General features: G+C 34.2%; 5 protein-coding genes across 8 annotated transcripts; 3 read left to right on the forward strand and 2 right to left on the reverse strand.

Moving 5' to 3' along the window:
• Positions 1–798: 798 nt before the first annotated feature.
• On the forward strand, positions 799–5,577 carry LOC105167071 (26S proteasome non-ATPase regulatory subunit 7 homolog A). Its single transcript, XM_011086633.3, has 10 exons — positions 799–1,100; positions 2,284–2,376; positions 2,465–2,546; positions 3,257–3,353; positions 3,450–3,525; positions 3,700–3,758; positions 3,910–4,032; positions 4,180–4,237; positions 4,357–4,442; positions 5,114–5,577. The coding sequence occupies exons 1-10, from the start codon at positions 914–916 to the stop codon at positions 5,183–5,185; spliced, it is 933 nt and encodes a 310-aa protein (XP_011084935.1). The 5' UTR covers positions 799–913; the 3' UTR covers positions 5,186–5,577.
• A 251-nt stretch (positions 5,578–5,828) lies between these two features.
• Positions 5,829–6,540, reverse strand: LOC105167209 (Fasciclin-like arabinogalactan family protein). Its single transcript, XM_011086832.3, has one exon. The coding sequence runs from the start codon at positions 6,538–6,540 to the stop codon at positions 5,941–5,943; it is 600 nt and encodes a 199-aa protein (XP_011085134.1). The 3' UTR covers positions 5,829–5,940.
• LIP2 (lipoyltransferase 2) lies at positions 6,177–8,929 on the forward strand. 3 transcript variants are annotated; one of them, XM_011086634.3, is made up of 2 exons: positions 6,177–6,317; positions 7,838–8,929. In XM_011086634.3, the coding sequence occupies exon 2, from the start codon at positions 7,841–7,843 to the stop codon at positions 8,564–8,566; it is 726 nt and encodes a 241-aa protein (XP_011084936.1). In that variant the 5' UTR covers positions 6,177–6,317; positions 7,838–7,840; the 3' UTR covers positions 8,567–8,929. The 3 variants fall into 3 exon arrangements, with proteins under 3 accessions (XP_011084936.1, XP_020551193.1, XP_088738721.1); XM_020695534.2 differs by lacking the exon at positions 6,177–6,317 and adding an exon at positions 6,572–6,711; XM_088882595.1 differs by lacking the exon at positions 6,177–6,317 and having other exon boundaries at positions 7,008–8,413; positions 8,546–8,929.
• Positions 8,930–9,574: 645 nt separating this feature from the next.
• On the reverse strand, positions 9,575–11,359 carry LOC105167074 (putative acetyltransferase At3g50280). Its single transcript, XM_011086636.3, has one exon. The coding sequence runs from the start codon at positions 11,243–11,245 to the stop codon at positions 9,800–9,802; it is 1,446 nt and encodes a 481-aa protein (XP_011084938.1). The 5' UTR covers positions 11,246–11,359; the 3' UTR covers positions 9,575–9,799.
• Positions 11,360–20,827: 9,468 nt separating this feature from the next.
• Positions 20,828–26,862, forward strand: PXN (Mitochondrial substrate carrier family protein). Of its 2 annotated transcripts, none has more exons than XM_011086638.3 (11): positions 20,828–21,130; positions 21,217–21,294; positions 21,392–21,466; positions 23,036–23,166; positions 23,780–23,834; positions 24,008–24,109; positions 24,733–24,801; positions 24,870–24,977; positions 25,082–25,150; positions 25,380–25,434; positions 26,291–26,862. In XM_011086638.3, exons 1-11 carry the CDS (start codon positions 21,050–21,052, stop codon positions 26,482–26,484), a joined length of 1,017 nt encoding a protein of 338 aa, XP_011084940.1. In that variant the 5' UTR covers positions 20,828–21,049; the 3' UTR covers positions 26,485–26,862. The 2 variants fall into 2 exon arrangements, with proteins under 2 accessions (XP_011084940.1, XP_088738997.1); XM_088882871.1 differs by having other exon boundaries at positions 21,069–21,130; positions 23,068–23,166.
• The last annotated feature ends 554 nt before the right edge of the window (positions 26,863–27,416 follow it).

Consider the following 27,416-nt stretch of genomic DNA (forward strand, 5'->3'; position numbering starts at 1 on the left):
TTATTTGGAGGTTTGGTGGTGTTTTGAAATAGTGTCTTATTTGTTTTTGGTCAAAATAAGTCTACACTGATTATAGGTCCTACAACTAAAAAAATTATATACATATTCATATATGTATATATATAAAAGAGACATGGTTTGACAATGATCAATAGTTTGTCTCCCATTAAACATCATCAAATATACCATACTTATTTTATATTATCTCCAAAAATAAATTCAAACATACACAATATCTCTAACACATACTTATTTATCTTTGTTTTTTCTCTTTTTATCGCCACAAAATATACTAAAACAAATTAAAAATGAAACCAAACATATTATTTGTTTTTCTGGGTCACTTGGATCCAAGTAGCACCGCCCAAGTAATCAATAAAAATTTCCACATTCCTACCATATAAACTTGTCACTCTTTTGCAACATTTCTTCTTCTTTTATTTATAATTATATTTATTATTTATATTATGTGTGTATATATATATTTTTAAACCCATTTAACTTGTAAAATCATAAAATAAATTTAAGTGAGTTTCAAAAAATGATAAAAAAAATAATCATTTTAAATGGTGAAATTTTTAAATGTGTCTTAAAAAAATAATATAACGAACTTAAATGGATATTGGAGGCCCATTGGGTCTCTATCAATTGTTGATTCTCAATTGGGCTTACTAGGGAAATATACAAAGGCTGAAGCCCATCATTTCATTCAGGCCCATAAAACAATAATGATGAAACCTCTCTCTCTCTCTCCCCGATTACAAAAAGAAATAAAAATAAAATGCCTTTTTTGGCAATACAAATAGAATAGCAGAAGCATATCATTTTCTTTCCGCCCAAGAAATTGAAATTCATCGGCACAAAACCTCTCCCAGAGTAAAGGAAACGACAGGCGAATAAAGAATTCAAAGAAATGGACGTGATAAAATCGCAGCAGATATCTTCGCGGCCGATCGAGAAGGTTGTGGTGCACCCGCTGGTGCTGCTCAGCATCGTCGACCACTACAACCGTGTGGCGCGTGACACTAGGAAGCGTGTCGTCGGAGTTCTGCTCGGAACTTCCTTCAAAGGAACCGTTGACGTCACCAACAGCTATGCCGGTTCGTGTTTCTTTTCGGATCTGATAGTATTATTTCACTTCATCGGTTGTTGGGGTTTAATTATGTAAAGTTTTACTTATATTTGTTGTTCATTGTGTTGGGATTTCGAATGACTTGTATTACAGCTGATAAATACTTTCGCTTGATTGCTTTGTAGTGGAAATTCCTTTTTTAGGGAATTTGGCTGATACTGATTGTACGCTTTGTGGGTTCTTTAGGGTTTAGATTCTGGCTTCTGGTGTAGGAAGTTAATGCAACCTTCGAAGTAGGAAGAAATTTGAAATAGATGTAGCTAATATTGAATTTGCCTTGTCCTTTTTGGAAATTATCAGAAAATAAGGCATGTTTTTTAATATTCATAGATTGTAGTTCTATAACTTTCGACTGGTCAAGGGGGTTGAGTGTTTAGAAGTGTTTACTGGGGAGCATTTCTTTAAAAACTTTGTTCTTTTGCTTCAGTTAACAAATGTGTTTGCTTTGGAATAGACTAGAAATGAGGAATGTCAGACTTATTATCAATCTAGTTCATATCATTTCTTTGTTTTGCTACTTATGAGTTATCGAGCAGCTTGTTTGGTGCTTATGTTTTCCAGGAGTACTTGTATCCAATTTGACAAAGTGCTACTCCTATTTTAGCCCATTTGTGTGTGAGCATCATATTGAGAATCTTCTTCTTGATTGCTTTAGTAAGTCGTCATTCTGTTAAATCTTGTTCCCCTGGGCAACGGTTTGAGATTTGGTAACGTTCTGGTGGTTATTACTGAACTTACTTTGGCTGGAAACCTTTTCTCCGGTAATTATTACCTACTATTCAGAAGAATAAATGCAAAGACATCATCTATACATCTCTCAACTTTCTATAGTGACCAAGATTAGAAACATGTTGACTTATTTTATATAAGTATGATTAGATAGCCTTCTTTCAATGATGCTTTTTCAAGTTTGATTTCATTGCATGCTAATACTAGTTCATTTTCTTTAAGTATCATGAAACTTGAGATCTTTGGAGAACTCACAATGAATCATACAATCCATTCACATTCAGTAGATCCCCTATGTTTATTAATTAATAGAACAGCATCCCTTCTTTTGCTTTTCCTAAGAGTGTTGTGAATCTTGAAGTGCTAATGTGTTCATCAGTTGCATAAGCTACGTTTTTGCTGATGTATCCGCCTAAACACAGTGCCTTTTGAAGAAGATGACAAGGACCCTAGCATCTGGTTTCTTGATCATAATTATCATGAAGCAATGTTTTCCATGTTCAGAAGAATAAATGGTAAGTAATTTGTCATCGATATAGTCTGTCTTTCTGTTTACATAGTTTCAGGAGTTTAACAAGCTGATGTGCATATAAATCTTTTCAGCCAAGGAGCATGTTGTTGGCTGGTACAGCACAGGTCCAAAACTGAGGGAGAATGACCTAAATATTCATGGACTTTTCCATGAGTAAGATTTCTGCTTATAAAGATTAAGACTGCTTTTCCTTTGTTGTCGGAAAGTAATTGATGAGCCACATTTCTTTGTTTGGTGGCTGTATTTTGTCCTTGTGCTGTATTAATCTAGCATGTGATCGATAAGCATTCTAACTTGGCTGGTGACATATAACAAGTGACTCCTTGAAGTTTATTTTCATGACCTAGTGCTACTACTTTTAGGAAACTTTGTTGATTTAATATCCTCAGGAGCTGACACAAATTTTTGTAATGTGGAGCCTACTAGGTTTTTGTTAGAATAGATTATTTGGACAACTCAAACATTTCCTTCCAAAACATAGTTGGTTTTGAAAATTCTTTTCGCCCTTTTCTCTAATTTTGTGAACTATTGGCGTCTTACTTTTTCCATTGCTTTGTCCCCTTACTTTATATGAGCTCAAAAAACCTCCGAACTGAGGGGGTCTTTTTGTCTTCTCTCATTTGCTTCCATCTTAGTTAAAATTATGTGGACTTCCTGGAGAGTGTCCACATTGTGACATCAAGTTTTTGTAGTCAACTCAAGTTGTAGCGTATCTGCTTTCCATCCCTTTGATTACCATATCCAGTTCTTTTCTGTCTCTCCGGGTTCTTTTCTGGACTTCTCAGTTTACTTTGCTTTCGTGAGTTTCTTTAAAGAACTTTCTTTACACTTAATGACTTTTCAAGATATTTCTCTTATTGCAGCTATGTTCCCACACCTGTACTGGTCATTATTGATGTTCAACCAAAAGAGCTTGGAATACCTACTAAAGCTTATTATGCAGTTGAGGAAGTTAAAGAGGTATGATAAAATGAAAGCTAAAAAATCTGAATAACAAAAGCTAGGGATCGGTTAATATGAGAAGTTATGGTCTAAAATGTTTAAATGAACTTGCAGAATGCCACTCAAAAAAGCCAGAAAGTGTTTGTGCATGTTCCTTCAGAAATTGCTGCTCATGAAGTTGAAGAAATTGGTATAGTTATCCCATAAATTTATATTTTACTTTTGTTTTTGCTTTTGTTGCTTAATCCGTGGAGGATTTGGTATTTCCAACTGCCATTGATGTTTAGCTCCAAGGCATTTTAGGTCTATCGTCCTCTCTCCTATAGAAGCTACTTACAGTTTCTACTTATCCTTCTTATGTTAGGAGTGGAACACTTGTTACGAGATGTAAAAGACACAACTATCAGCACCCTTGCAACAGAGGTCTTGTTTTTGAATCTTCACCCATTTTACTGTGCTGATGGTTAAACATCCGATTCTAATACAACCTATATGCCCGGCCTGCTGATGATAATCTAATTTTCTGTGACTAACTAGAGAAAATTAAGAATTTGTTTATCTTTGTGCTGTTCAGGTTACTGGAAAACTTGCTGCTTTGAAGGGATTGGATGCGCGGCTGAAGGAGATCCGAAGTTATCTTGATCTGGTTATTGAAGGGAAGCTCCCCTTGAACCATGAAATCCTCTACCATCTCCAGGTATCTTTTTGCATTAAAGATACATGAAGCTCCCAACCAATGAGAATATGTAATAGATAAATAGATATATGCTGTTTTATCCTGCTCCATCCCACGATCAGAAATCAATTTTTACATCTCATCTTGAACGCTTCCCAATTTATGCAGGATGTGTTCAACCTACTTCCGAATCTAAATGTGTCTGAACTAGTCAAAGCTTTTGCAGGTAAAAAAGTTGGATGTTAATCTTTTGCTATTTCTTAATTGATAAGTTTGTGGCGTACATTCTACAGGGGAATTTCCAGCTTTTCTTAATATGATAGTTGATATGTGTTCTTGTTACAGTGAAAACAAATGATATGATGTTGGTCATATATCTGTCATCTCTTATCAGAAGCGTGATTGCTCTCCATAATTTGATCAATAACAAGGTCAGATATTCTTTCCATTTTGTCTTTTTATGTATCATTTTAATTGTAAAGTGACAACTGTCTAAGTTCTCAGTGGGTGATACATGAGACTTATGTAGACTTCTAATTAGGTGGTAGACTTGCCAAGTGAATTACAGTTGTTCCAGTAATTTTCCTTGATTCTATTTCCATGGAGCAGGGAAAGCAATATTGACTGTAGAAGATACGCTGAACTATAAATTATTATATAGGGAAATCTATCGGGTGAAAGCAATAATGATTATTTAGCTTGTAACATGGAATGTAGCTTAAAAGCAGGTTTTGTCAAAAGCCAATTTCTGTAATTTTTTATGCACATTTTTACCATAAACATCATTATCACTTAGACCTCTGCTTCCTGCAGCTAGTAGACCATATTCTTTGATGGTTCTTCATTTACCAAGCACAAAAACCTGTGTTGTGGTAGCTTTTATGTTGATGAGAAAAAAAATTTACTGGTCATTCGAAAACAGCAAGATGATTATACTCCATGGCATTAGCTCATCTTGAAATAGTAAAACATAGCGAGAGCTCGTTTTTAAGTAGCTGACTAGGCATTAGCATATGCTTGGGCGTCCTGTGTTTTCTGGACATGACACAAAAGAACTTAAATTTTTTATGTACGGTTTTTGATAGTTTTGAAAATATTTCAGATGCTTAACAAAGAACACGAAAAGGCAGAAGACTCGAAGCCAGTTGCTGTCCCTACTGCTGCTGGCAGCTAAACTTGGAAACTTCCTGGGAGGGTTTGCTTCTGCTTGATGAGTTCTAATCAGGCTAGCAGGACTTGACTTTTAGAAATCAACTCGCACGTTTTGGCGATGTTGCACAATGAAGGCACTCTAAGTAGTTCGGTCAAGTCTCCGGTGTTGTTCCTGTTTGGTTTCAGCTTTCGAAATATAGCATGAACTTTGAGCACTCATACAAACTGTGTACTGATATTCGCACCGATTATCGGCATGTACTCGAATAGGAATTAGTTTGCTGCAGTTAGATACAAGTTCTGGAGCCAACAGAGAAAACATGAGATGATTGATTATGTTCTTTTTCTTTCTTTTTCTCTTTTGTGTGAACCTTCACTCCGTTCCAGAAAGGGATGTGTATCTTCCGGGCTTAATGCGCAGATTGCTCCGAGGCCTCTCAGTTTTTCTGGTGCTTCAGTTAACTTCCATGAATACAGAGTGTCAACTAAGTTTAGTATCAGAGGGGAAATTTTTTTAATTAAATCAAATTTGTTCCAATCGAACAATTATATGATACACTTGACTGTCATAATTAATTTAAATTTAATTAAATTTTTACACTTATCATACCAGTAATTCAAATTAAGTGACACTCGGTTTTAATTTTAAATAAATGACAAAAAGATAAAGCATTTTTAAGGATATGTGGTATTCAACTCGTAAAATTTAAAATTAAAAAGATTGGGAAATAGGAAATAATTCAGTAGCAAAAATCACAAGCTGAAAAGAATTAGAGCTCAAACTTTATCTTCTTCTTCTTCGTCTTCATCCTCAGGCTGCACTGATTGCTCAAACTCAGCATCCATCACCACCCCATCCATAACATGCACCAACACGTTCCCCATTTTCAAACCCCTCTGCTTCGAAACTACTCCGTTCACCACCACCCTCTCATTCGAATCTTTCGATGCATATAAACTGAATCCCGATATTGACTCGTAGATTTTCTCCTTACCGTGCTCCAATTCTGCCGTAGAAATCCATCTGGGCACAGCTGAAAACCCCAGTACTCGCGTCAATACTGCGTGAGAATTGCTGTCGTTCTGATCCAACCTCAAATCGCGGCGAAACGCTTCCTCCGAAGGCAGGAAGAGAGTGAACGCCAGATCTTCAGGTAACATTTTGATGACCGTTTCTCCGAATTTGCCGATCTCCGAGACGCCGGAGAGAGTGCTTTTAGTATGAGTTGGCTTGGGTGAAGAAACTTTTGAGGCGGAGATGTTTGTGAGTTGCAATGCTGAAATGATCTGTATGATGATGAATGAAACAGAGACGATTATACAGATAAGTTTTACTGGGTTTTTCAACTTCAGAGCCCCGATTTTTCTCCTTCTCATTCTTGCAGTCGAGGGTGGAGCAAATTTTTCGGTGGCTGGAAAAATGCCAAACAGTGGTGAATTTACTTTCACCTGATAGACAAAGTCGTTTGAGTTACTTTGAGAGCTGGGAAAGTAGATTGATCTGATGAATTAGGGTTAGGGTTTCAACTTCTAGATGGACATAGCCAGGTTAGCTCGGATTCTTTATGAGTGAGCGACGAATGGGATCTTGTTTTTTTTTTTGGATACGCAGTAGCAGAGGCCCTAATTCTGATAGCGGGAGTAACAACCTTTAATTATATAAACTCTTTGTACTGTTCACTGTTTAGGCCCTGTTTGGCACATCCAAACTGAGACGTTCAGGGATAAAAACATTTAGCCAACTATTTCTCCAAGAATTTTCAGAAATTAGGAGAAGTGGCAAAACACATTTCTTGGTTATTTCTGGTAGCAAATCATATCACATAATGGTGAATTTGTCCCACATTTCCGGGTTTATGCAAGGTTAGGAGAATAATTTATCACAGTAAATTATGCAACTGAAGGTCTAGACATTTTGTTTTGGAAAGTCAGGAGTTCCAAAGGTAGATTAACTGTACCAAACAAAGGAATGAAAAGACCATTCAGGATGGATTCACTGTGTGCTTGAACTGATCTTGCTGATAATTTAATTATCTGCATGTTCTTTGCTAATATTATTATCCACACATGTTGTTGTAGGAATTCTGTCTGTATTATCTTCGTGTAAATAGCAAATTACAGTAATGAACAGGCAAAACAATTTATAGCTAAGAATTTGCTGATTTATTACATGCCTCTTGTAAGTGTTTATTCATCTTACATATGACCTATTGGTAATTGGGAAGATAGGATGTTCAGATATGGAAACATGATGTCCTTTTGTAATGGCCTATGCTATTTGAAGTTGCTCTGCTTGTTAACCACAATAATATAGTCTCATGCTCCAAAGTTCCTTTTATCCATAGTAGAAGAGCTATCTTTACCCTTGATGTAACTCTTCTTAAGATGTTGGGATCTTTGTTATTTAAAGCTTCAATGATTCAATCAGTAAAAGTTGAGACCATCTTTAGTTTCAATTTCATATTTTGGCATGAGTATATGTACTGGCGCTCCTGCATTCAGAAGATACTACTGTAGTCAGATGAGTTCTGAAGTGTTCTCCTTTTAGGCATTTCTAGTGTATCTATATCTGAGACATTCTTAAACTATGTACCTTCCCATTTTATTCAGGAAATCATTTTCTTGATATGTGTGACTTTGGATGAATATGATTTTGATGATTGTTATCACTCAGGACATGAGAGCTCCACGAACCCTTAAGGTATGGAAGATGGGTGTTGTCAATTACATTGAGGCACTTAAGCTGCAAGAGAAATTGACATCTGATAGAAAAGTACATAAGATTACAGATACCCTGCTGTCCCTACAGCACCCACCCACATATACTCTTGGCAAAAGACGAACCGATCACAATATACTGGTTTCTGAAACTGAGCTCAAAGCCATGGGGGCTGAACTTCACTACACGCAACGGGGAGGTGATGTGACATTTCATGGTCCTCATCAGGCTATTTTGTATCCCATAATTTCTTTGAGAGAGATGGGCTTGGGGGCTAGAAGATACGTGGAGAATCTTGAGTTAACGATGATTGAGTTGGCATCTTTATATGGTGTTAAAGCTCATGCAGGGCAAACAGGTGAAACAGGCGTTTGGGTTGGTCAGAGAAAAATTGGTGCAATTGGGGTCCGTATATCTACCGGAATTACATCCCATGGGTTGGCATTCAACATCAATCCTGATTTGAACTACTTCAAGCATATTGTGCCTTGTGGGATTGCAGATAAAGAAGTCACATCTTTGCAAAAGGAGGTACAGCAGGTGCTCCCTTCTGAAGAAGTAATTCAGGAGCAGCTGATTTCATGTTTTATAAGAATATTCAATTATACCGATATTGTTCGGGAAGATAAATCATCTTTACACTTGGATAAACTGGAATTGCAGATGAATACAAATGAAGAATGAGCGGATATATACTTGAGTATGCATACTTTTACCTGGTCATGGTAAGCAGTATTATTTACAAGGGGCAGGTGATGTTGGACATAGTTTAGTGACAGTATGATGGGGCACAGGCTGAGGTTGAGATTGAGATTGATTGTGATGGAATATTCTGTGCAGTTAGGGAAATGATTCTGAAATTTCTACACAACTATTTCTCTTTTAGTCCCAGTCCTTTTCATCACCTCTGGTAAATTAGTGGACAATTCCAAATCTTGCATGTCAACCAGCTTCAACTTCTTTTATATATTACTATTCATAGACTCGCTGCATCTTGGACACTATTATTAAAAGGAAATAATTATATTTACGCCCTGATTTGTGAAATTTTTTGGGCCAAATACCCTAATTTTTAGGATAATTACAAAAATTATGAGGTAATTTGTATAATGATATTGGCATTTTAAGAGTGTGTAAGTTTTTAAAAAGAATGAATGATTTATGTAAATGATAATTGATGATTTTTGTGAATGTATATATAATTATTTAAGAAGAATGGGATAGTTTATGTAAATAAATTATAAATAAAGAATTTGTTGTAGTGGTGGAATTATTTTGAGCATATTCATACGTCAAGCGGTCCTCAAGTCTTTTGCCAAGTTTCGCAGCTCTACATCAATGTAACTTTTCAATTTCACAAGTTTACTTCATTATCATATGCAATGTGATAAATTATTATATTGATATTTTATAGTGAATCATTATTTTATAATATAATTATAAATACAAATTATATTATTATATATATATATATACATTAGCGTATACATGTGGATTAAATTGATTAATAATTAAAATATATTTTATAAAAAATTTAATTATGTAAAAATAAAATGAAAGAGATGTTGTCAAATTAATAATACAAATAAGTTTTGTTCTTGAAATTACATTTTATGAAATCTACCTATTCATACGTTCATTTTAAAATATAAATTAATTATATAATAAGTGTAAGACGTTTGAATTTAGATAGACAAAAAATTAAAATTCAGTGGTATTAACAAAGTATTAAGCATTCCATGTTGATTGCAATTTGTTTGTAATTATATATTTTAAGCATATATTCAAACATCACCTGCTGCTCAACTTAATCATACAAATACACAAACTACACCCAAATCACAAATTACAGCTGAAACCATATCTTCAATGTGCCCCCCGACCCACCCCCCACCCCGCCTCTCCGATTCTCCCATCTTAATAACTCGACACATATTGCATGAATTCTGGGTCGGATAGTAGGCCCGCCATGGTATCTGGAGATAGCACCACCTCCAAGTCCACGCTCCCCCTCCCATCACCACCCGGAAACGCCGAAATCTTGCCGTCGAATTTGTTCGCCCGCCCGCTCTGAACTGCTACGGGTCTTCCCCACCCGAAATCATTCTCGTACATCGGGAACCTCGGAGAACTCCCCATCGTGATCATCGCGCCGTCAAAATTCCCCAATGGGAAGCACCTCGGCTCCTGCTCCCAATCCTCTACGTACTTCCTCACCGTAGCGTTACCGTGCGCCACCACGTTTTTGTTCAGCTGCTCCGCGCACCACCGTAGATCTTTACCCAAGACCTCGCCAGCCGTTGCGTAAGTTGGAATGCTCTGGATGGCGTTCCCGAAGTACAGCGGATCCAGCTTTGGCTCGAGCCGGTGTCGGCAGTTTACGGCCATCCGGAACGTTGTCATTTTTGAGGCGGGTAGTTTCCTCGCACGGGTGATGCCGCGCCATAGCAGCGCGCTTAACGATTGAAAAGATGAAATTTCGGCAGTTGGATTTACCTGACTAGTCTCCCTGGAAACGGCGTTCATCAACCAGGTTAACGGCGTTAGCTTCCCCTCGGGATACTTCCTCGTGTCATTGCTGTGTTTGCCCATTAGCTCAGCAAAGTCAATTCCGCCGTTAACTTCCCGTTTCACTGTATTGTTATTAACTTTGGCTTTCAGCTTTAGAATCGATTCTCTGCTAAACCTGAAAATCCTCTCCCTAATCGGAGCGTCTCCGGAGAAAGTGACCGTAGGCCCGCCGACAGGGAGCTTCAGCACCGCCGGAGAAATCAAAATCGAGTCGCGGCTGAAATCCGGAATCCGAGAAATCCTCTTCACCCCGCGGCTTAACTCCGCGAAAGTATTAAAGAAGTTCCAAAACGAGGTCCCGTCCGTAACGGCATGATTCAAGGCGCAGCCAATGAAAACTCCGTCGGCCAACTCCGTCATCTGCACGGAGAGAATGGGTCTAAAATGCCCTTCATAGCTCACCGTCTGGTCTAAAGCGAAGAACCCCTTCACCGCCTTCGGCAGGTCGTCATTGGACACAAGCAAATCCCTAACGTAAATATGCGACCCGTTGGCGTGAATGAAATCAACGCCCGCGTCATTGCAGGTGATGTAAACGTACCCGTCTGAGTCTGTGGTGAGACGGCCGGCCAGCGGCGGGAAATGGGTGAGCGCCTGCGAGAGGCTGCGTTTGAGCAGGGAAACGAGCTCGGAAACCGGAAATGGCGGGCGCGTAAACAAACAACCTTTCTGAATATAGTGGCAGGAGAGCATTGGGAGGTCTGAAACCGAGAGTTTCAGCTCACCCAAAGTGGACTTCTGATCAGGAAAAACTGTGCATCTGGAAACCAGAGGCAAAGATTCAGAAACCATTGTGTATATGGTAAGATTTTTGGCAGTTTAATTTCTTTCTTGATGGTGGGCTCTCACTTGAGAAGGGGCTATGGAGAGTGAGGAGTGAGAGTGAGGGAGAATGGTGGGGGGTGGGGGTGGTATATATAGGAGGAGGGTGGGGGTGGGTTCATGTATTTGGTGAAGCGTTGCAGCAGGTTATTAATGGTGATGGGGAGTGGGTGAGGAATATTTTTAGCTGAAGAGACGAAGAGAGAGATATTATTGGATGGCACGTGTACAACTGTGGGCAGTACTACCTCACCCTCTTGGAGTAATTTTCCTGAGTTATTAATTTCTTCTATAGTGCCAACATTGCGATGTGGTGGTCTATTTGGATAATAAGTAGTAAATTTTTTGCTTGAAGTTGCAGATTTGAATCTTATGGAGAACACAGAGTTTATTATTTCACAGGAGTGGATTATAAATTGATGATGTTATTTAATTCAATAGAATTAAATTACGATAGTTAAGTCCAACAATATCTCTTGATGAATATTGAAAGAATTTTAGTTGGGTAGTACCTTTTATAATTTTGGTACAATCCCAATCATTTTAAGTTTCGTTAGATTCTGTTCGAGATGGCATAGTGGCGATTTGAGCCGACTCAATCATGTTATCTTTAGATATGAATGTTCAATCTTTTTCGGTCATTAACGGTTATATGTGAAATACGTCACTTTAATGTGACAAGACAAGTGACCACAGTTTATAAATATTACTCCAATTCATATATTAAATAAATGATTTCAATAGTATTTACTATTTTGAAGTCTATCTCGAGCACGTTGGAAGGGTCACCTAATGCATCCTTGATCGAACCAAGGGCCAAAGCTTGAACTAGTATATGACATGAAGCACGAATAAAACTTTAGAGACTCGGTCGAGATATAAAATCTCAAAAAAAATGTTTATTATTTTATACGAGTGGATTGTAAATTAACAATATCAATTGGTGTATTTTAATTCAACAGGATGCGGCTATGATAATAAGTTAGACAATATCGCAACAAACATTGGAGAAAGAAATATTTTCTAGGAAAAAATTTAATTCAAATCGGGTCTAATAGAACCTAATCAATTATATAATAAGTATAATATATTTATTGTATAATTAATGTATAATTTATAAAATGTGACGGAGCACGTTACAAGTGTATCCCACATTAGGTTTGTAAACGTAACATCTTTGTATGGTTATTAATAGTAAGAAGTAGAATTTCTCAATCCACATAATAATAAAGAAGTACATCAAATTTTGCATCATTCACCCGCCTTCTCTCACAGTTCCCCATACCCTTTCCCTATTTTTGGGGATCGTCGCAACAAATCAATAACATACGCCATACCGTGCTCCTTATTGTTACGCTAATTTGATTTGATCTGGTTTTTTTATGATTGATGAGGGTGTTACCTCATTCTCAATAAAAGACAAGAAACCCCTTATTTAAAGTAAAAATACCCCAAAAACACTAGGGAACCTACGTACATGTATTTGGATCGAGTTGCATAATCGGCCTTGCTCCAGGACCCACAAAACCTTGCCCATATAAATAACACCTTTCTCACCATACGATTATAAATAAGAGATGTCAAGATGATGCCACGTGACCCAGCCTAGGACCTATCATTATATATAGAGCGAACATATAGCGAGTTTGGATCGGTTGGAGAAGATCGTATATTTTGATCCATATTAATGATCAAGAATTATTATTATTATTATTACTATATATATATATATGTTTATGCGTATACAATATTTTTGTTAATTTATGAATAAAAAAATATATGTAATATTATACATAGTACATACGAGATCAAATATTAATTTACTATAATTTATAAAAAATATTATTTGAATGAAATGTGAAACTATTTGATCTGGTCCGTGCATCAATATTTGTAAGACGTAATGTATTATATTTCTAAAATTATAAAGTCCAAGCATTCATATAAAATTACAAGCCATAAATCTTTTCTCGTCCATTTGTGTAAAGGACTTTACAATATTTGAGAAGGAATTTATACGACTTCAAGTATTTAATGTGTGTGGATTTGGGTTGGGGATGGGAATATCATTTTTACCCCTCTATTTTTATATTTATTATATAATTAATTTAATTTAATCAGATATAGTTTGAATTTTTTAAAAAAAAAGCACATATCATAGTAAAAAATTGAATGAGAGAAATGGAACGTGGCGTACATGCAAACGCTTTGGCAGCAGATGGGGGAGCGACTTTCTTTGTTTTTCCAAAGGTTGGGAACCCGTTTTCTCTTCCTTTACTTTTCCTCGTTTTTGTAACATTGGATTTTGTTTACAGCATAATTACTGAATTAGAATGTAATTGAGAATTTTTCTAATACCAACTGTATAGACATAGCATGGAGATAGTGTAGCATAATATTAATGCAAGTAGCTACCACACAAATATATAAGAGCATTCCTGAGCGCCGACTATTCGCATTCTGTAACTTGGCTGTCATTCCTCTGATCCCCAGAAAACTCGGCATTCTATCCTATTATGTATCTCTCTTCCCTCTATTTTACATCTTCACAACTATTTAATTATGTCCTATTAAACAAATATTACCCTCCTCAAATCCTATTAAAATATTATTTTATTTGATTATCATAATTTTACTATCACACTAATAATTTAGCTCATCAACTCTATAATGTCCTCGTTAAAGGTTTTTCTTTTTATTTAAAAAAATTACAACGCGACGACTTTTTAAGGACTCATCCTTCCTAATATTACTCGTATAAGATTTTTTTTCTTTTAGCTCGGGCACCAACACGCACCCAAGATTGAAACACATACCCTTTCCATAAGTTCCTTTTTTTTTTAACACTCGTACACATACTCAAGATTTGAATCTTGTATTTGAACCATTGGGTTGACCCTCGACCCTCGAGGGACAATGCTCTTGTATAAAATTGCGAGCTACATGTTTAGTGAAATTTGAATTCACAACATTTAAGAACAAGCTAGTAATATGATACTTAGATTATTATACTGTGACAGCATCCAATCAGAATTAGAATTTCTCATAAATCTTGTCAATTTGTCCTATACAAATAATTAAATATAGAAACTCTATTATTTAATAATCACTTAGCTTATGTCTAAGATGACCAGATGAGAAAAAAAAAAAGGTCGGTTAAATTATTGAAAAAATTAATCAACAGAAACCGTCTTTTCTGTTACGTCGGCGCGTGCCAGCCAATATTTAAAATTTGAGTACAGTGGATTATTCAATATTAATCACAATTAATTAATGATTTATGATTGCGTACATGTTTTAGCGGTTAATTTAATGGTTTTGGATTGGTAGGTCCGATGCTCCTTTGCCTCTTCGATTATTAATAATTAATAAATAATTGTTTGTTTTGATTAAAATAAGTCTTAAGTTGTACTGCGGAGTTGAAAGGGTTAATGTTATTTGCACGTGTGTGACAGTTCAAGTCCAAATAATTTGCTTCATTACCACGGTTTTTAGTGTTAATCCCGACAATAAAGGTTGGATTCATTCTGTAATTTGGTCCATGAAATTCATGGAGTATGTGTTTCTACGCAGATTCTTGCCTACGTGTTTTCACAATGCATTAATATATTATATATAATTTTCGTATTTAATCATTATAGAGTAGATCTATTGTCGTCAAAACCACATTGAAAAGATCCGAAATATAGTCATATGATACTTAAATCAAATAAATTGTAAATGATAAATATATAAGAGTCGTAACTGCTAAATGGAGGATGACTAAATATAACTTTTCTTATGATTTCATATGAACCGCAAACGCCAAAATGACTGGATGATCCGATGGATGCATACATATTTTTGAAAAATCAAGATGGAGCCTAAAGATTTTAAATGAACAAAATAAATTGAAAAGGAATATATATAGAAATGATTGATAGGTGTGAAATTTGTCAACATCCTGTGGAGGGTCCCTATACATACATATTCCGTGGGTTCATCAATTTGTATGAGCACAAAAATGGTATGATTAGGTAGGGTTGGGAAGGCAGAGGGATACATAACCATTCATGTACCTAAAGACTTTGAGAAATTTTAATAACACTCTGATTCCCATTAATATGCGTTCTCTGAATTTGGCTCCCTCCTTTCCCTTACCAAATGGTTCACTTCACACTTCAGCCCACCAAACAAATCAACCCCCAAACAAATATATTAATTAATTATGTAAATCAGCGAATGAAGCACACTCAATGTATGTACATAAATGAAGGGGGTGATGGTGACCTGCACCCCAGCCGCCCTACTCAGATTTCAACGACCGCGGTGTCGATCAAACAAGTGTCTCTTCTCGGCAGGGTCACCCCCAATTTTTTTATAACATTAATTAAGGTTTTAATTAAAATTAATTTTTTTAAAAAGTTCCAAGTTTTCTTTTAAATTACAAAATTAATTTAAATTTTAAAATAATATAGAAAAGTATTAAATTTTCAAAATACATATATAAAATAGTAATTAAAATTGAAATAGTATTCATAGTAAATAATATAATTTATAAAGAATATTTAAATTAATTAATAAATATTATTTATTATTGATTAATATTTATATTGATATAGATTAATTATATTAAAAATAAACTTCATTCAGTTATATTATTTCTATTGTGATTTTAATTTAATTTTTCAATCTAAGTTATAAATTTATAAAAAAGTTATATAGTTTTTATGGTATTTTGATATTAAAATAAATAGAGCAAATAACACAAAATTATATTTTTAGAACGTATGAAAAATAAAATTACTGAAAATAAGGTTAAAACAAGTAATTTTAATCATAATAATGTTGAACACATTATAGGGGCATTTTAGTTCAAAATGCCCAAAAATAAAGTTCAGAACACTAGAAAAACGCTACTGATCGCATCACTTGTGCATTCAACATACCTTCCATTAATTATTAATGAAAAGAATATTTTTTTTTCGAGTTTTATAAAACACGAAGAGGGGGGAGGGTTTAGCATATTTTCAAAACACATGAATTATTTAATTATTTCAACAAAATATAAAGGGGTTAAATGAATTTTAGCCCTTAATATACAATGTAGATTACATCACGTCAGTACAATATATGTTTTGCTGCAATTAAATTGAGACCATATTGAACCCTTTTACTATGTTAATTGTTGTATATTAGAATTAATTTTGTATAAGGTGTTGATAATAATTCAATTCATAAGTACATAATTAGTAATATATATATATATATATATATATATATATAGTTGATGTACACCAAATAAATTTAAAATTAAAATAGCAAATTAAAAGACATAATAATAGTACTATGTTGTCAAGAGGGAAGCTTTATTTGTCGCATGTACGTACGTTTGTGATGTTGTCAGCAGAACAAACGTTTTGGCAGTTTGAGCATTCGGAAAAACAAACTTTATATAATTAAAATACAAAGCTAGAAACCAAACTGGTTGTTGCGGATTTTCTTCTTTTTAGCACCATATTAAATAGAGATGACTTTGAATATCTTTTAATTAATTTATATATATATATATATTGTCATTATTGGAAGATGATATTAAAAAAAAATATTCCTATTTGTTTGTTTGTTTTTTTTTTTTTTGTTTGAGTTTGAAGTGATTAATGAATCTGTAATATTGCAAAATATGAATGGTAGGGGAATATTTGTTTAGTGGGTCCGTTCTTTTATTTATTTATATTTAGAATGACTTCCACCAACATTAATTAGGTCGATAGCCTTAATTAATTAAGTAAAAATATTGGTACTCCATAATTATAAAATTGAATCTTACTGTCTATGTCCATAATATTTGTTAGTTGACATTAATTAGGTAAATGATATTGGCATCTCCTCTTTAATTAAGGTTAGATTTAATTACACAAATACTTTTTGTCTTTTATAAAATTTAAGTACGTCTGTTAAAGTTGTAGTTGTAATTATGGATACTCATCTTATACAACGGTAGAATTTTACACAAACACTTATTGCTCTAACACCCCCCCTTTGGGGCTGTATTTGTACGTTTGAAAGACCACAGAATGTTTGTGTAATTAGGCCAACTATTAATTGTTATTATTTTCTTATGTTTAACATTAGTGATATTATTAGAAGTCGACAACTGGTGAGATGTGTGCAGATCGTTTGGAGAATTTTTTCAGCATACATATTTGTTCAAAATCAATATTTTTACTAGGAAGAAATTCTCATAAATTACAAGATGATGGTATTTATAAAGTATTGTACATTTCATGAATATTAATTATCTCTATAGAAAAAAAAGAAAAAAAGAAAAAAAAAGATAATTGGTGTGAAAATTATGAAACACAAATTCCCTGTCAACAACTCTGAATCAACAGAAAGATGTGAACATTTGACCTCTGCACTAATTGTTGAATTCATGGAAGTGCAGATGCAGATGCATGCATGAGCATGACAATATGGGTATGCTCTTTGTAGTAATTGTTTTGTCAAGTACAATGGACAGCATCTCCTATGTATGTAGTTGTCTACCACAATCACAACAACTTTGTCCAAGTACAAAACCAAAGACCATTCACTTTTGACTAACCTCAAATTTTTGAAGTGGTAGACTTTGGTTCTCAAAATCATCATTTCTTTGTTAGAGTTTTACATGAACATCAATTACAATAATGTTGGGTTCTTCTTGTGTGATCATCAAGGGGTTAAGACTTAATTTTGGGTAAATTACATATCAGATTTAATATAATTATGAATATCCTTTTGCTGTTTGAAAAATAATATCTCTCTGATTTTAATGATCGTATAACAATCAGCCCATTTCATTAATTTCCGTTAAGTTTTCATCCACTTTTGATAGTGAACTGACCAAAATGTCTTCGTGGACTAAAAATTATAATTTATTTATTTTTAAAATTTTTTTGATTATTTTTATTGACTAACTGGATATTTTTTCAAATATTTTCATCCACTCAGTCCGATATTTTTATAAAATTTATAATATTTTTTTTAGAAAAATACAATAAGAGTATAATTGATAATTTCATACTCCCATTCAACGATTTCATAATCTCACCAAACGTCAGATGCATTAACCATTTCACAGGTATGCATTAATCACACTCTAGTTGAGATCACATCCGTGACCCCTAAAAACCTCAAACTCATTTTGATTTAAATTCTGAAGGATTTTAGTTGAGAGCCTCATCTCAAATGCTGATCGGTAATGTACATTTCAAATTTGAAAAATAATATCATTCTACTCTTCTCTCTCTTCTCATCATATGTAACTTTCTCCTCTCTCAATCTCTCTTCCCTTATTTGATGTTTTCATTTCTTCTCTCTTATTTTTATCGTTTTGCATTTTCAATCATATTATTATCTTACTGAGCTAAGTTTCTTTAAATGTTACTAATTAATTTCAAATTTATAATACTAAATGCATTGAAATTATTGAAATAATTCCATATTACATGGTTGAAATATAATAATATGTTACATTATGGTAAATTTATATTTTATTTAATATGAAATTATTTAAAGTCGAGTTAAATAGACTTTGCCCTCCTCTAATATGCCCTCGGAGTAGTATATAAATTTTCAAACAACCCCCAAACTTACTTGTTATTATATTCCCAAAAAATCAAATCCACTAGCAACCTTATTATTTTATTAATATAAAACTTAAAAGTTTTGGCTACATGTCCATGCCAATATATATGTTTGGTAAATTTTAATACTAAATTAAGTGTCTTTTTGAAAAAAATAGTTTATGTTTATTGAGACAAAGGTATTACAATTTTAAATATTTTATAGATGATAGTATTAAAATAAAATGCTTACTTATCATTGATATAATTAAGATAGTAGCTATGATAAATACATAGTTGTTGTTCCCCCTCATCTTATTATATAATCTCAATATACATAACACAGTAATGACTAAATTGATAAGCCTCTTTTACATTTAATTTCTTGTACTTGCGTATTATTGTGTTTTTAATGCTTCATCCTCTCTACCTATACCATAGATGAAGTTGTCAACAAGTTCAACTCTACAGTGTTGTCATGTGAACTTTGATTACTAAATGAAGGTTTTTATTGATTGCTTTTCTACACTTGTTATATTTATGATTTTGTACCATATACTTCAACAATGATGGTATAATATTACATATGACAAGCCGCCTACTTAAGAGAGTTGCTTGAAATATATAATAGGAAATTTAGACGAAAAATTAAGAATTCATTTTTTTTTTTTTTGACAAATTTGTTAAATTCTTCATCACTTGTAATGAAGCATTCATACTTATTTGCGAAATTCTGCCGTATTCCACCTCCACCTTCAGCCCCGGTGGATCCGCCTTGAAAACATGTGCTTCCGGAGTCTCCTTCCAGTCGACACGAGCACCGGTTTTTACTCCGAAGACGGCATTTTCTATAGGCTTCCACTATGATATTTGATTTCTCTTATGTCTTATTAATTACTAAAAGAATTATATAAATAAGATAAAATAAGACTTGTAATTGGAGAAAAAAAACATAACAACTTAACAAGAATTGAGATAAAAATGTAAATCATAAAAAAAAAAGTACCTAAAATAAATTTTGTTATATAAAAAAATCCCAATTCATACTTTTTAATGAATTAGATAAAAAATATTATAAGATGAGGTGAGGGGTTAATGGGCTTAAGCTAAATATATGACTAAATTTGCTCTAGCCCAAACTCAAATCCAGGCCCAAAAATCGATCCAATTTCCTTTAGCAAACCAATTATTTCTAGGAGCTAGACTGAAAATTCAATTTCAAAATTTCCAATCTCAATTTGAATTTAATATTTTAGAAGTTTTATAATTTTTATATTTTGTGGTTATTTATTTTTACATACATTTTACAGTCTATTAATTAATTGATTTTCTATTTACATCTTACGTAGATCGAATTATAAGAAAAGTAATATACACAACATGAGGGTGAGGAATGGAAAAGGAGAAGTATTTTAGGCTAATTATATTTAGACCCAATCTAAAAATATGAAATTATATTTTCTTCCAAATAAACTTTGATATTGCACTTATATTCCTAAAAAAAAATCTTCATTTACACTGGTCTCTTTTCATTAGGGTTTGGATGAAAATTGCTGATGTTAGAAGAAAAAAATACATAAATTTTAATTTTGCACCTTATTTAATATATATATATATATACATTTATACTTATAAAAAAATAAATATTATTTTATAACTACAAAATTATTATATGATAATATTTAAAATTTCTGTAATTTTTTGCTAACATCAAATATTTTTTTTTCAATATCTTAACAAAAGAGTATTATGTATAAACAATGAATTTCGAAAAGGATGTAAGTGTAATTAATTCATTTATTTATTATTTAAGCTACAAGTGTCTAATATTTTGGATGACGGATAGAAAGAAGGTCAATGATAAAAGATGAAACTTTTGGGGCGGAAGTCTAAATAGCTGCAAGTTTCGGGGAGGTTGATTCAATTTCCGCTTATTACGAGCCGTGCGCCAACCCCGCTTTTATTTTATTGAACGGAACGCCTAAAACCCCAATTCTGTTTCTTCTATTTCCGTTTACACAGAGTAAAACACTTTCTGCATGTTTTCTCGATTAAATTTAGCAAACGGTTAACTCCGAAGATAGTCAAGTCTCTTTGTTTTCTCTCTCTGGATCTCGTTCTCTCTCACTCTCGCCCACATCACTTCCCCGAAATCGGAGCTATAAAAGTCCAAAGTTTTGAAGGAATTATGTCCGATGCTTTGATCAACGGCCTTGCCGGTGCCGGCGGCGGAATCATCGCTCAGCTCATTACTTACCCTCTCCAAACTGTACGATTTTTGGAACTTTGATCTATTTCTGCGTCGCTATAGATTTTATATAATTAAAGTTTATGTGATGATCTTTGGTGTGTTAGGTAAATACTCGGCAACAAACCGAAAGGGATCCGAAGGAGGAGAGGCGGAAGCTTAGTACTCTGGAGCAAATGTCTCAGGTCTTCTCTCTCTTTCTTGGTCCGATTTCAAATTTTACGGTTGACCTTATTTATTCTCTGCTCATATGCAATGAACTTGTGGAAATATGATGCTTAGGTGGTAAAGCAAGAAGGGTGGGATCGGCTATATGGAGGATTGGGTCCGTCTCTTGTCGGCACCGCTGCGTCCCAGGTGAGCTTGTTTTAGGTCATCCTTCATACCGTTTCTGTTGGTGTGCATAATTAGTTTCTTGTATTTGCGTGCGTAATCAGTTTTCCTGTGTTATAACGTAAATTTTAATTGCAACACAGTAACAAAGTACAGGGGGATGTAATTTGTTCTGTGGTAAAATTGTTTAGTGTAAAGTTACAAGTTATAAGTTTGATATTTTAATTTGGGAAATTATCGTTTAATTTGTTGCGCAGGGTGTGGATGTAAAATATTAGTTGCACCTGCTTGCTGGCCCCTATGTGACATAGTTTCAAGTCCATGAGAGAGAAAAGAGAAAACTTTAAACTATATAGGGAGCTTGTGGTCCCCTGCATTGAGTTGTGTGCCATTACCTAGGGAAATTATCTGCACGTTATTTATTTTGGTTGTTGTTAGTCATAGTCCTTCCTATAGTCCAATAATGCGGTATAATTCCCCTCTCTCAAAGAATCAAGCTAAATTCGTACCTACACTACCATCCAAAATTATTGTTCAACCAAGGCAATGATATTATTTATTATAAGGATCAGCTGGAAAAACTTTATTTTTCACAGGGTAAGGTTTTAAGATAGAGTTTCTAGGAGAAATAAAGTGTGTATTGACATTTGACTCCAATATATAAAATTCAATTTGACGTTATAATATCCTACACAAACACACAATTAGACCATATCTTGCTCAGACAAAGATCAATGTACAAACCAGTACATGAAAATAATTCATACCGGAAACATGAAAGTCTGAGAATAAATTTGCTAGTTCTTGTTTGTACTTGAACATACCTACTGCAGATGAAGAGTGACCAGTAAAATAAAGTCCAAGACTTTCTGATTAACCCATCCTGGCTTAATGAATTGAATAACGAGCTCTGAGCGATACTTTCTTACACTTGTGTTTAGTGCTTTTTTCCTGTAAGTCGAAGTGAAGATAAAACATTTCCTAGAAACAAATGTAACTAAGTACTAAATTGGTTTAAATTTATTGTTGTTATTTGTGCCTCCTCTTTCTTAAAATGAATGTTGATTTCTAATTTTGGGTTGTCTCAAGATAATTCCGACGTCATGTGAAGTTTTACATTCAACAATATAAAACAACCAAATATGGATTGGATATCGTTTCTTATCTCCTTTCAAATTTCAATTCCTTTTCCTGGGTTTTATGGAATCACATGTGACACAAAGGATCCACTTTCTTTTTATGATCGTTGGTTTCAGGCCCTATAAATAATTGCTTTAAGTATACCATTAGTTTGGAATACTTTCTACCTGCTTCAATAAATTATTTTCAAGACTCTGACTGTAGATGTTGTGGCATTCACATCCAATGCCACTCTTTGGATGTAACATGCAGTTGTTTTTGTCGTCCTGATCTTCTACTCTAAGAGTCAAGTTCATAGTGTCAATGATGCAACAAAATGTCTTTCATATTTCCCTCTCTTTAGTTCGTGCCTGAGTTCTTTCTGAATTTCTCTATTAGCTATAATTATACACATATATGACCTGTGTTGTCCGGATGTCTGGTTTCTTATGTATTACAACTTTCATGGTACAGGGTGTTTACTATTATTTCTATCAAATATTCAGGAACAAGGCTGAAGCCACAGCCCTTGAACGGAGGAAGAAAGGCATTGGGGATGGATCAGTTGGAATGCTCTCATCGCTTGTGGTTGCTGCTCTATCTGGGTAATATACTCCTCCACGTGGTCCTTGTTATGCATCATTTAACAAAACTTTATACAAAATTTTCTATTGGCACAGTGCAGAAGTTGGTTCCATGGAAATTAATGCAGATTTGCAGCCAAATTTCACTTCTCTGTTTGTCTTGACCTATGATGATTTCTTTAACTTAGCCCACAGATTGTGTTATGCTTCCAAAGAGATAGCTAAACTAATGATGGAAGAAATCAATTTTTTATCCGATACATTTTTTGTGCTGTTGACCAGCTTCACTTTCTGCAACCTTCACTCAGGAGAATCAAATGCATATATGCTATTCACCATTTAGTTTGCTAAATTTTGATTTCTTTAGCTACTTGGATATGCTTATGTGTGATAGATGTAATTAACCTTTTGTGTCATTTTTATGATAAGCCGGAAAATTTGTACTCTGTATGCAATTTATGTTTTCTTTTTCATAAAATAAACATGCATTTTTTTTTTCCGAATGCTAGCATCTTTTTTATATATTGGGAAAGAAATGTTGGACCAACTTCCTAGCAAGATTTATCCTTGCTATTATGATTTATTTGCAGAGAAAATTGACCAATGACCTTTACAAGCGTCTCCATTTCTGCAGGTGTGTAAATGTGCTGCTGACAAATCCTATATGGGTGGTTGTGACTCGCATGCAGGCAAGACACATCCTGCCTTGTTGTCATAGTCTTATATGAAGTTCAGGAAACTAGAGAATCTCAATTATAGAGTTAGATATGAATTTGTCTATTAATGGTGCGTATGGGAATGAACCACCAAAAAATCTTGCTGGGTGTGCATCTTCAGCTTATTCTTCATAATTATCTTGCAGACTCACACAAAGAAAAGCCAACCAAATCGTACTGGTTCTTTGTCCTCGGAGGAAGTACTTCTCGCTGCAGTGGAACCTCCTCCTTATGGTACTAGCCATGTGGTATGTACACAGTTGTAATTCGTTTCTAAGAACACTAGATTGCAATTTGGCCGCCAGTAATTATGTGAATGTTCACACAAATAAGCCTCACTTTTTTGTGTGGTAACCTATACAAATATCCATGTCTCTAGACTCTAGCGAAGAATGACATCGATTGTCTTAAAAATAATGCTGGGGAAAACATTAGCTGGCTGCATTTGTTGGGTTTGGATCAATAAGACAATAACATGTTATTGCCTGTTTACTTGATGAATTGACCTCAGGTTGTATTTTCTTAGCAATAGATATGTGTGAACTCAAGTTGCCGGTCCTGATTTAATTGTTAATGTCATATTTTTCTTTACCTTGTTGTAGCCGGTGTTAACTTATCACAACTTAGAGCTTTTGGCATAATTTTGATTGGAAAGAGAGAATAATATTCTGCCACCCTTTCCTATAACTATAATTTCTTTCTCATAGATGCTTGAACTTGAAACTTGGGAGACCTTATATGTAAGATGTATTTATCACATATGCACTAGATTATTATGAGAAAAGAGATTTATGTATGATGACGTTCACCCTTAGCCTATGATTCCCAACACACACAAAGTGCTGAGTTATCATCTTTTTCTAATGCACAGATTCAAGAAGTTTATGATGAGGCAGGAGTCTTGGGATTTTGGAAAGGTGTTTTCCCCACACTGATCATGGTATGTGCCAAATCGCTCTAGGTAGTGCTGTTGGGGATATTTATCAATGATGCTTCATGCTGTTACAGGTGAGCAATCCTTCAATACAATTTATGCTGTATGAGACACTCTTGAAGAAACTGAAGAAGCGACGCCTTTCAAGTGGTAAAGGTAACAACAATGTAACTGCTTTGGAGGTAATGTTTCAATTTCTCAAGTTTTCCGATACGTTTGGTCTCTCATGTTATCATATATTCTTGTGCTTTCATTTTCTGACATTACCATATTATTTTACTTCTAGATATTTTTGCTAGGAGCTTTGGCAAAACTTGGAGCCACAGTTGTCACATATCCTCTTCTTGTTGTGAAGGTAATGCTTGTTTCTCATTTTTATTCATTACAGAATTCTATATAACTAATGCATATATGCGAAGGTTTTAATCTCGTGGGACTGCATTCCCAAATTCTTAGATTGTCAGTATAGTTGTTTCTTTGATAGGCGTGCAGCATGCAAATCTGCCTTGCTAGTAATTGACATATTTACTTTGTGGCTGCTTTCCTGGAATACTTTGTGGAATTTGAATTCTCTTTTATTGCAGTCAAGACTTCAAGCAAAGCAAGTTACTGGGGGAGACAAAAAACACCAGTATAGAGGTTTGTATTTGTGGTTCTATTTTCTGACTGCCTAAATCTAAGAATGTAAATTGGAATGTGTTAGTTGTTGACTTTTCTGTCCTGCAACATTAAGGTCATAAGCTGCCAATAGCGCTTGTTTTTTGGACAAATTTACTCTTTTAGACCAGAACTGGAACGAAGTAGATTGACTTGCACATATAGAAATACAATGTATATAGGTGATCCTGCAATCATCGATAGATTCCAATCAATAATTTTTGTGCATGCTTTGTAATCAAATGCAATTGATCAACGTAGAACCCAACCGATCACCACCACAATTAAGTCTCCTCAACATTTCGATACGCTTGTCAACTCTGCAGTCCAATTAAAAGTTCGTAATTTGATATTCAGATTCAACCACAATTGTTAACCTAGCAAACTTCACAGATGGGTGAGATTTAGGTCATGCATGGACAAATAAGTGGATTGTCTTGTAATCATTGTTGCACTGTGGGTGATATTTAGAAAATGAAATATTACATTAGAGATTGGAACATGGAAGTCAATCACTTTCACTCTTGCTTAGAACGTCACAGAAGACAATCAGATTGAAGAAGTCTTCTTCTTATTTCTCTTAAGGTATCTTCCTTTTCTATAATGATTTTATTATCCATGGTGGCGGACAGTCAGATGGAATACCCTCTGCTTTTTTTAATGTCTAATATAATAAGTTAGAACAAATCAATGACTATAATTTCCTGTTTCCCGATAAATAATGTTATATACAGACAATCTAACTTCTATTTTACAGTTGATGAATAGTCGATAGAATAAAGGCTCATAACATGCTTGCATTTGTGGGCCTCCTGAGGTTGCTTTGGACACTGTGCAGGCACCTTGGATGCTATACTGAAGATGATACGCTATGAAGGCTTTTATGGTTTTTACAAGGGAATGGGCACAAAAATCGTACAAAGTGTCCTTGCTGCCGCTGTTCTTTTCATGGTGAAGGAAGAACTCGTTAGGGGTAGCAGATGGTTGTTAACAAGGGCTCCTATTGATTCTGTAAAATCAATACCCGCATGACATGTTTGTTTTTCTCCATTGCCAACATTGGCAGGATAAATTCTCCTACTCCCTGTACCTACAGAAACAGGACTAGTGCATTTAATAAACTGAAATATCGTCTGAAGTCTGAAGAATAACTGAATTATCTTTAGTAGGGCCTGCACCACTGACAGTATAAACTAGTTCACCATGCATATATGGTGAAGAAATACGCGTGTAACGAGGTTATAGTTTGGAACAGATGGCTGAAAATCCTGTTAACTATATTCCGAAATTTGTCTGTTGAATAATGTTACATGTTGTAGTCGGTTGCTAGTCTTGATTTCGGTACTGGAGATGTAATTAAAGTGCATCATTCTGTTTCAAGTCTTGATAATGAAATTGATATTTTATGTATATTACAACTGTTTCCGGAGTAAGATTGGGGTTGCCTTCCTTTCTGAATTCTGCCTCAGCAAATTATGATGTGGTAAAAAGAGTAAAGGAGAAGAGCAATTGATGATGGAGCAAGGGACTGAAATCATTCAAGTGATGAGTGTGTTTCATCTATTACTTGTGTGTATGGCACATCAAAATTTGTGCGCAATTAATTTAAAATATTAAGATATAATTATTATATTTATAAATTATATATCTTAGTTAAATAAATAAAATATATTTAAAAAATAAAGATTGTGAGCAGTTATTTAGAGAAAAGTGGGGAAGAAAAAAAATGGAAGTTGAGAGAGAAAAATGGAGGTTTAGAAAAAAAAAATGCTGAAATAATTAAAAATAATAAAAAATCACGGACCAAAAAAGGAAGTGACACTAATTAGGTGTTCTCTCTTAATATAAAAGTTAGATAATTTGACATAATTATAAATATTTCTTTCTTTGAAAAATTAAAAATTACCAATACTTGATGATTTCTAATAATTAGCCTAATTTGTTAGTTTTTACTATTCTCGTTC

Source organism: Sesamum indicum, linkage group LG7 (assembly GCF_026168435.1).
Source record: "Sesamum indicum cultivar Baizhima isolate 11 linkage group LG7, ASM2616843v1, whole genome shotgun sequence".
Lineage (NCBI taxonomy): Eukaryota > Viridiplantae > Streptophyta > Magnoliopsida > Lamiales > Pedaliaceae > Sesamum > Sesamum indicum.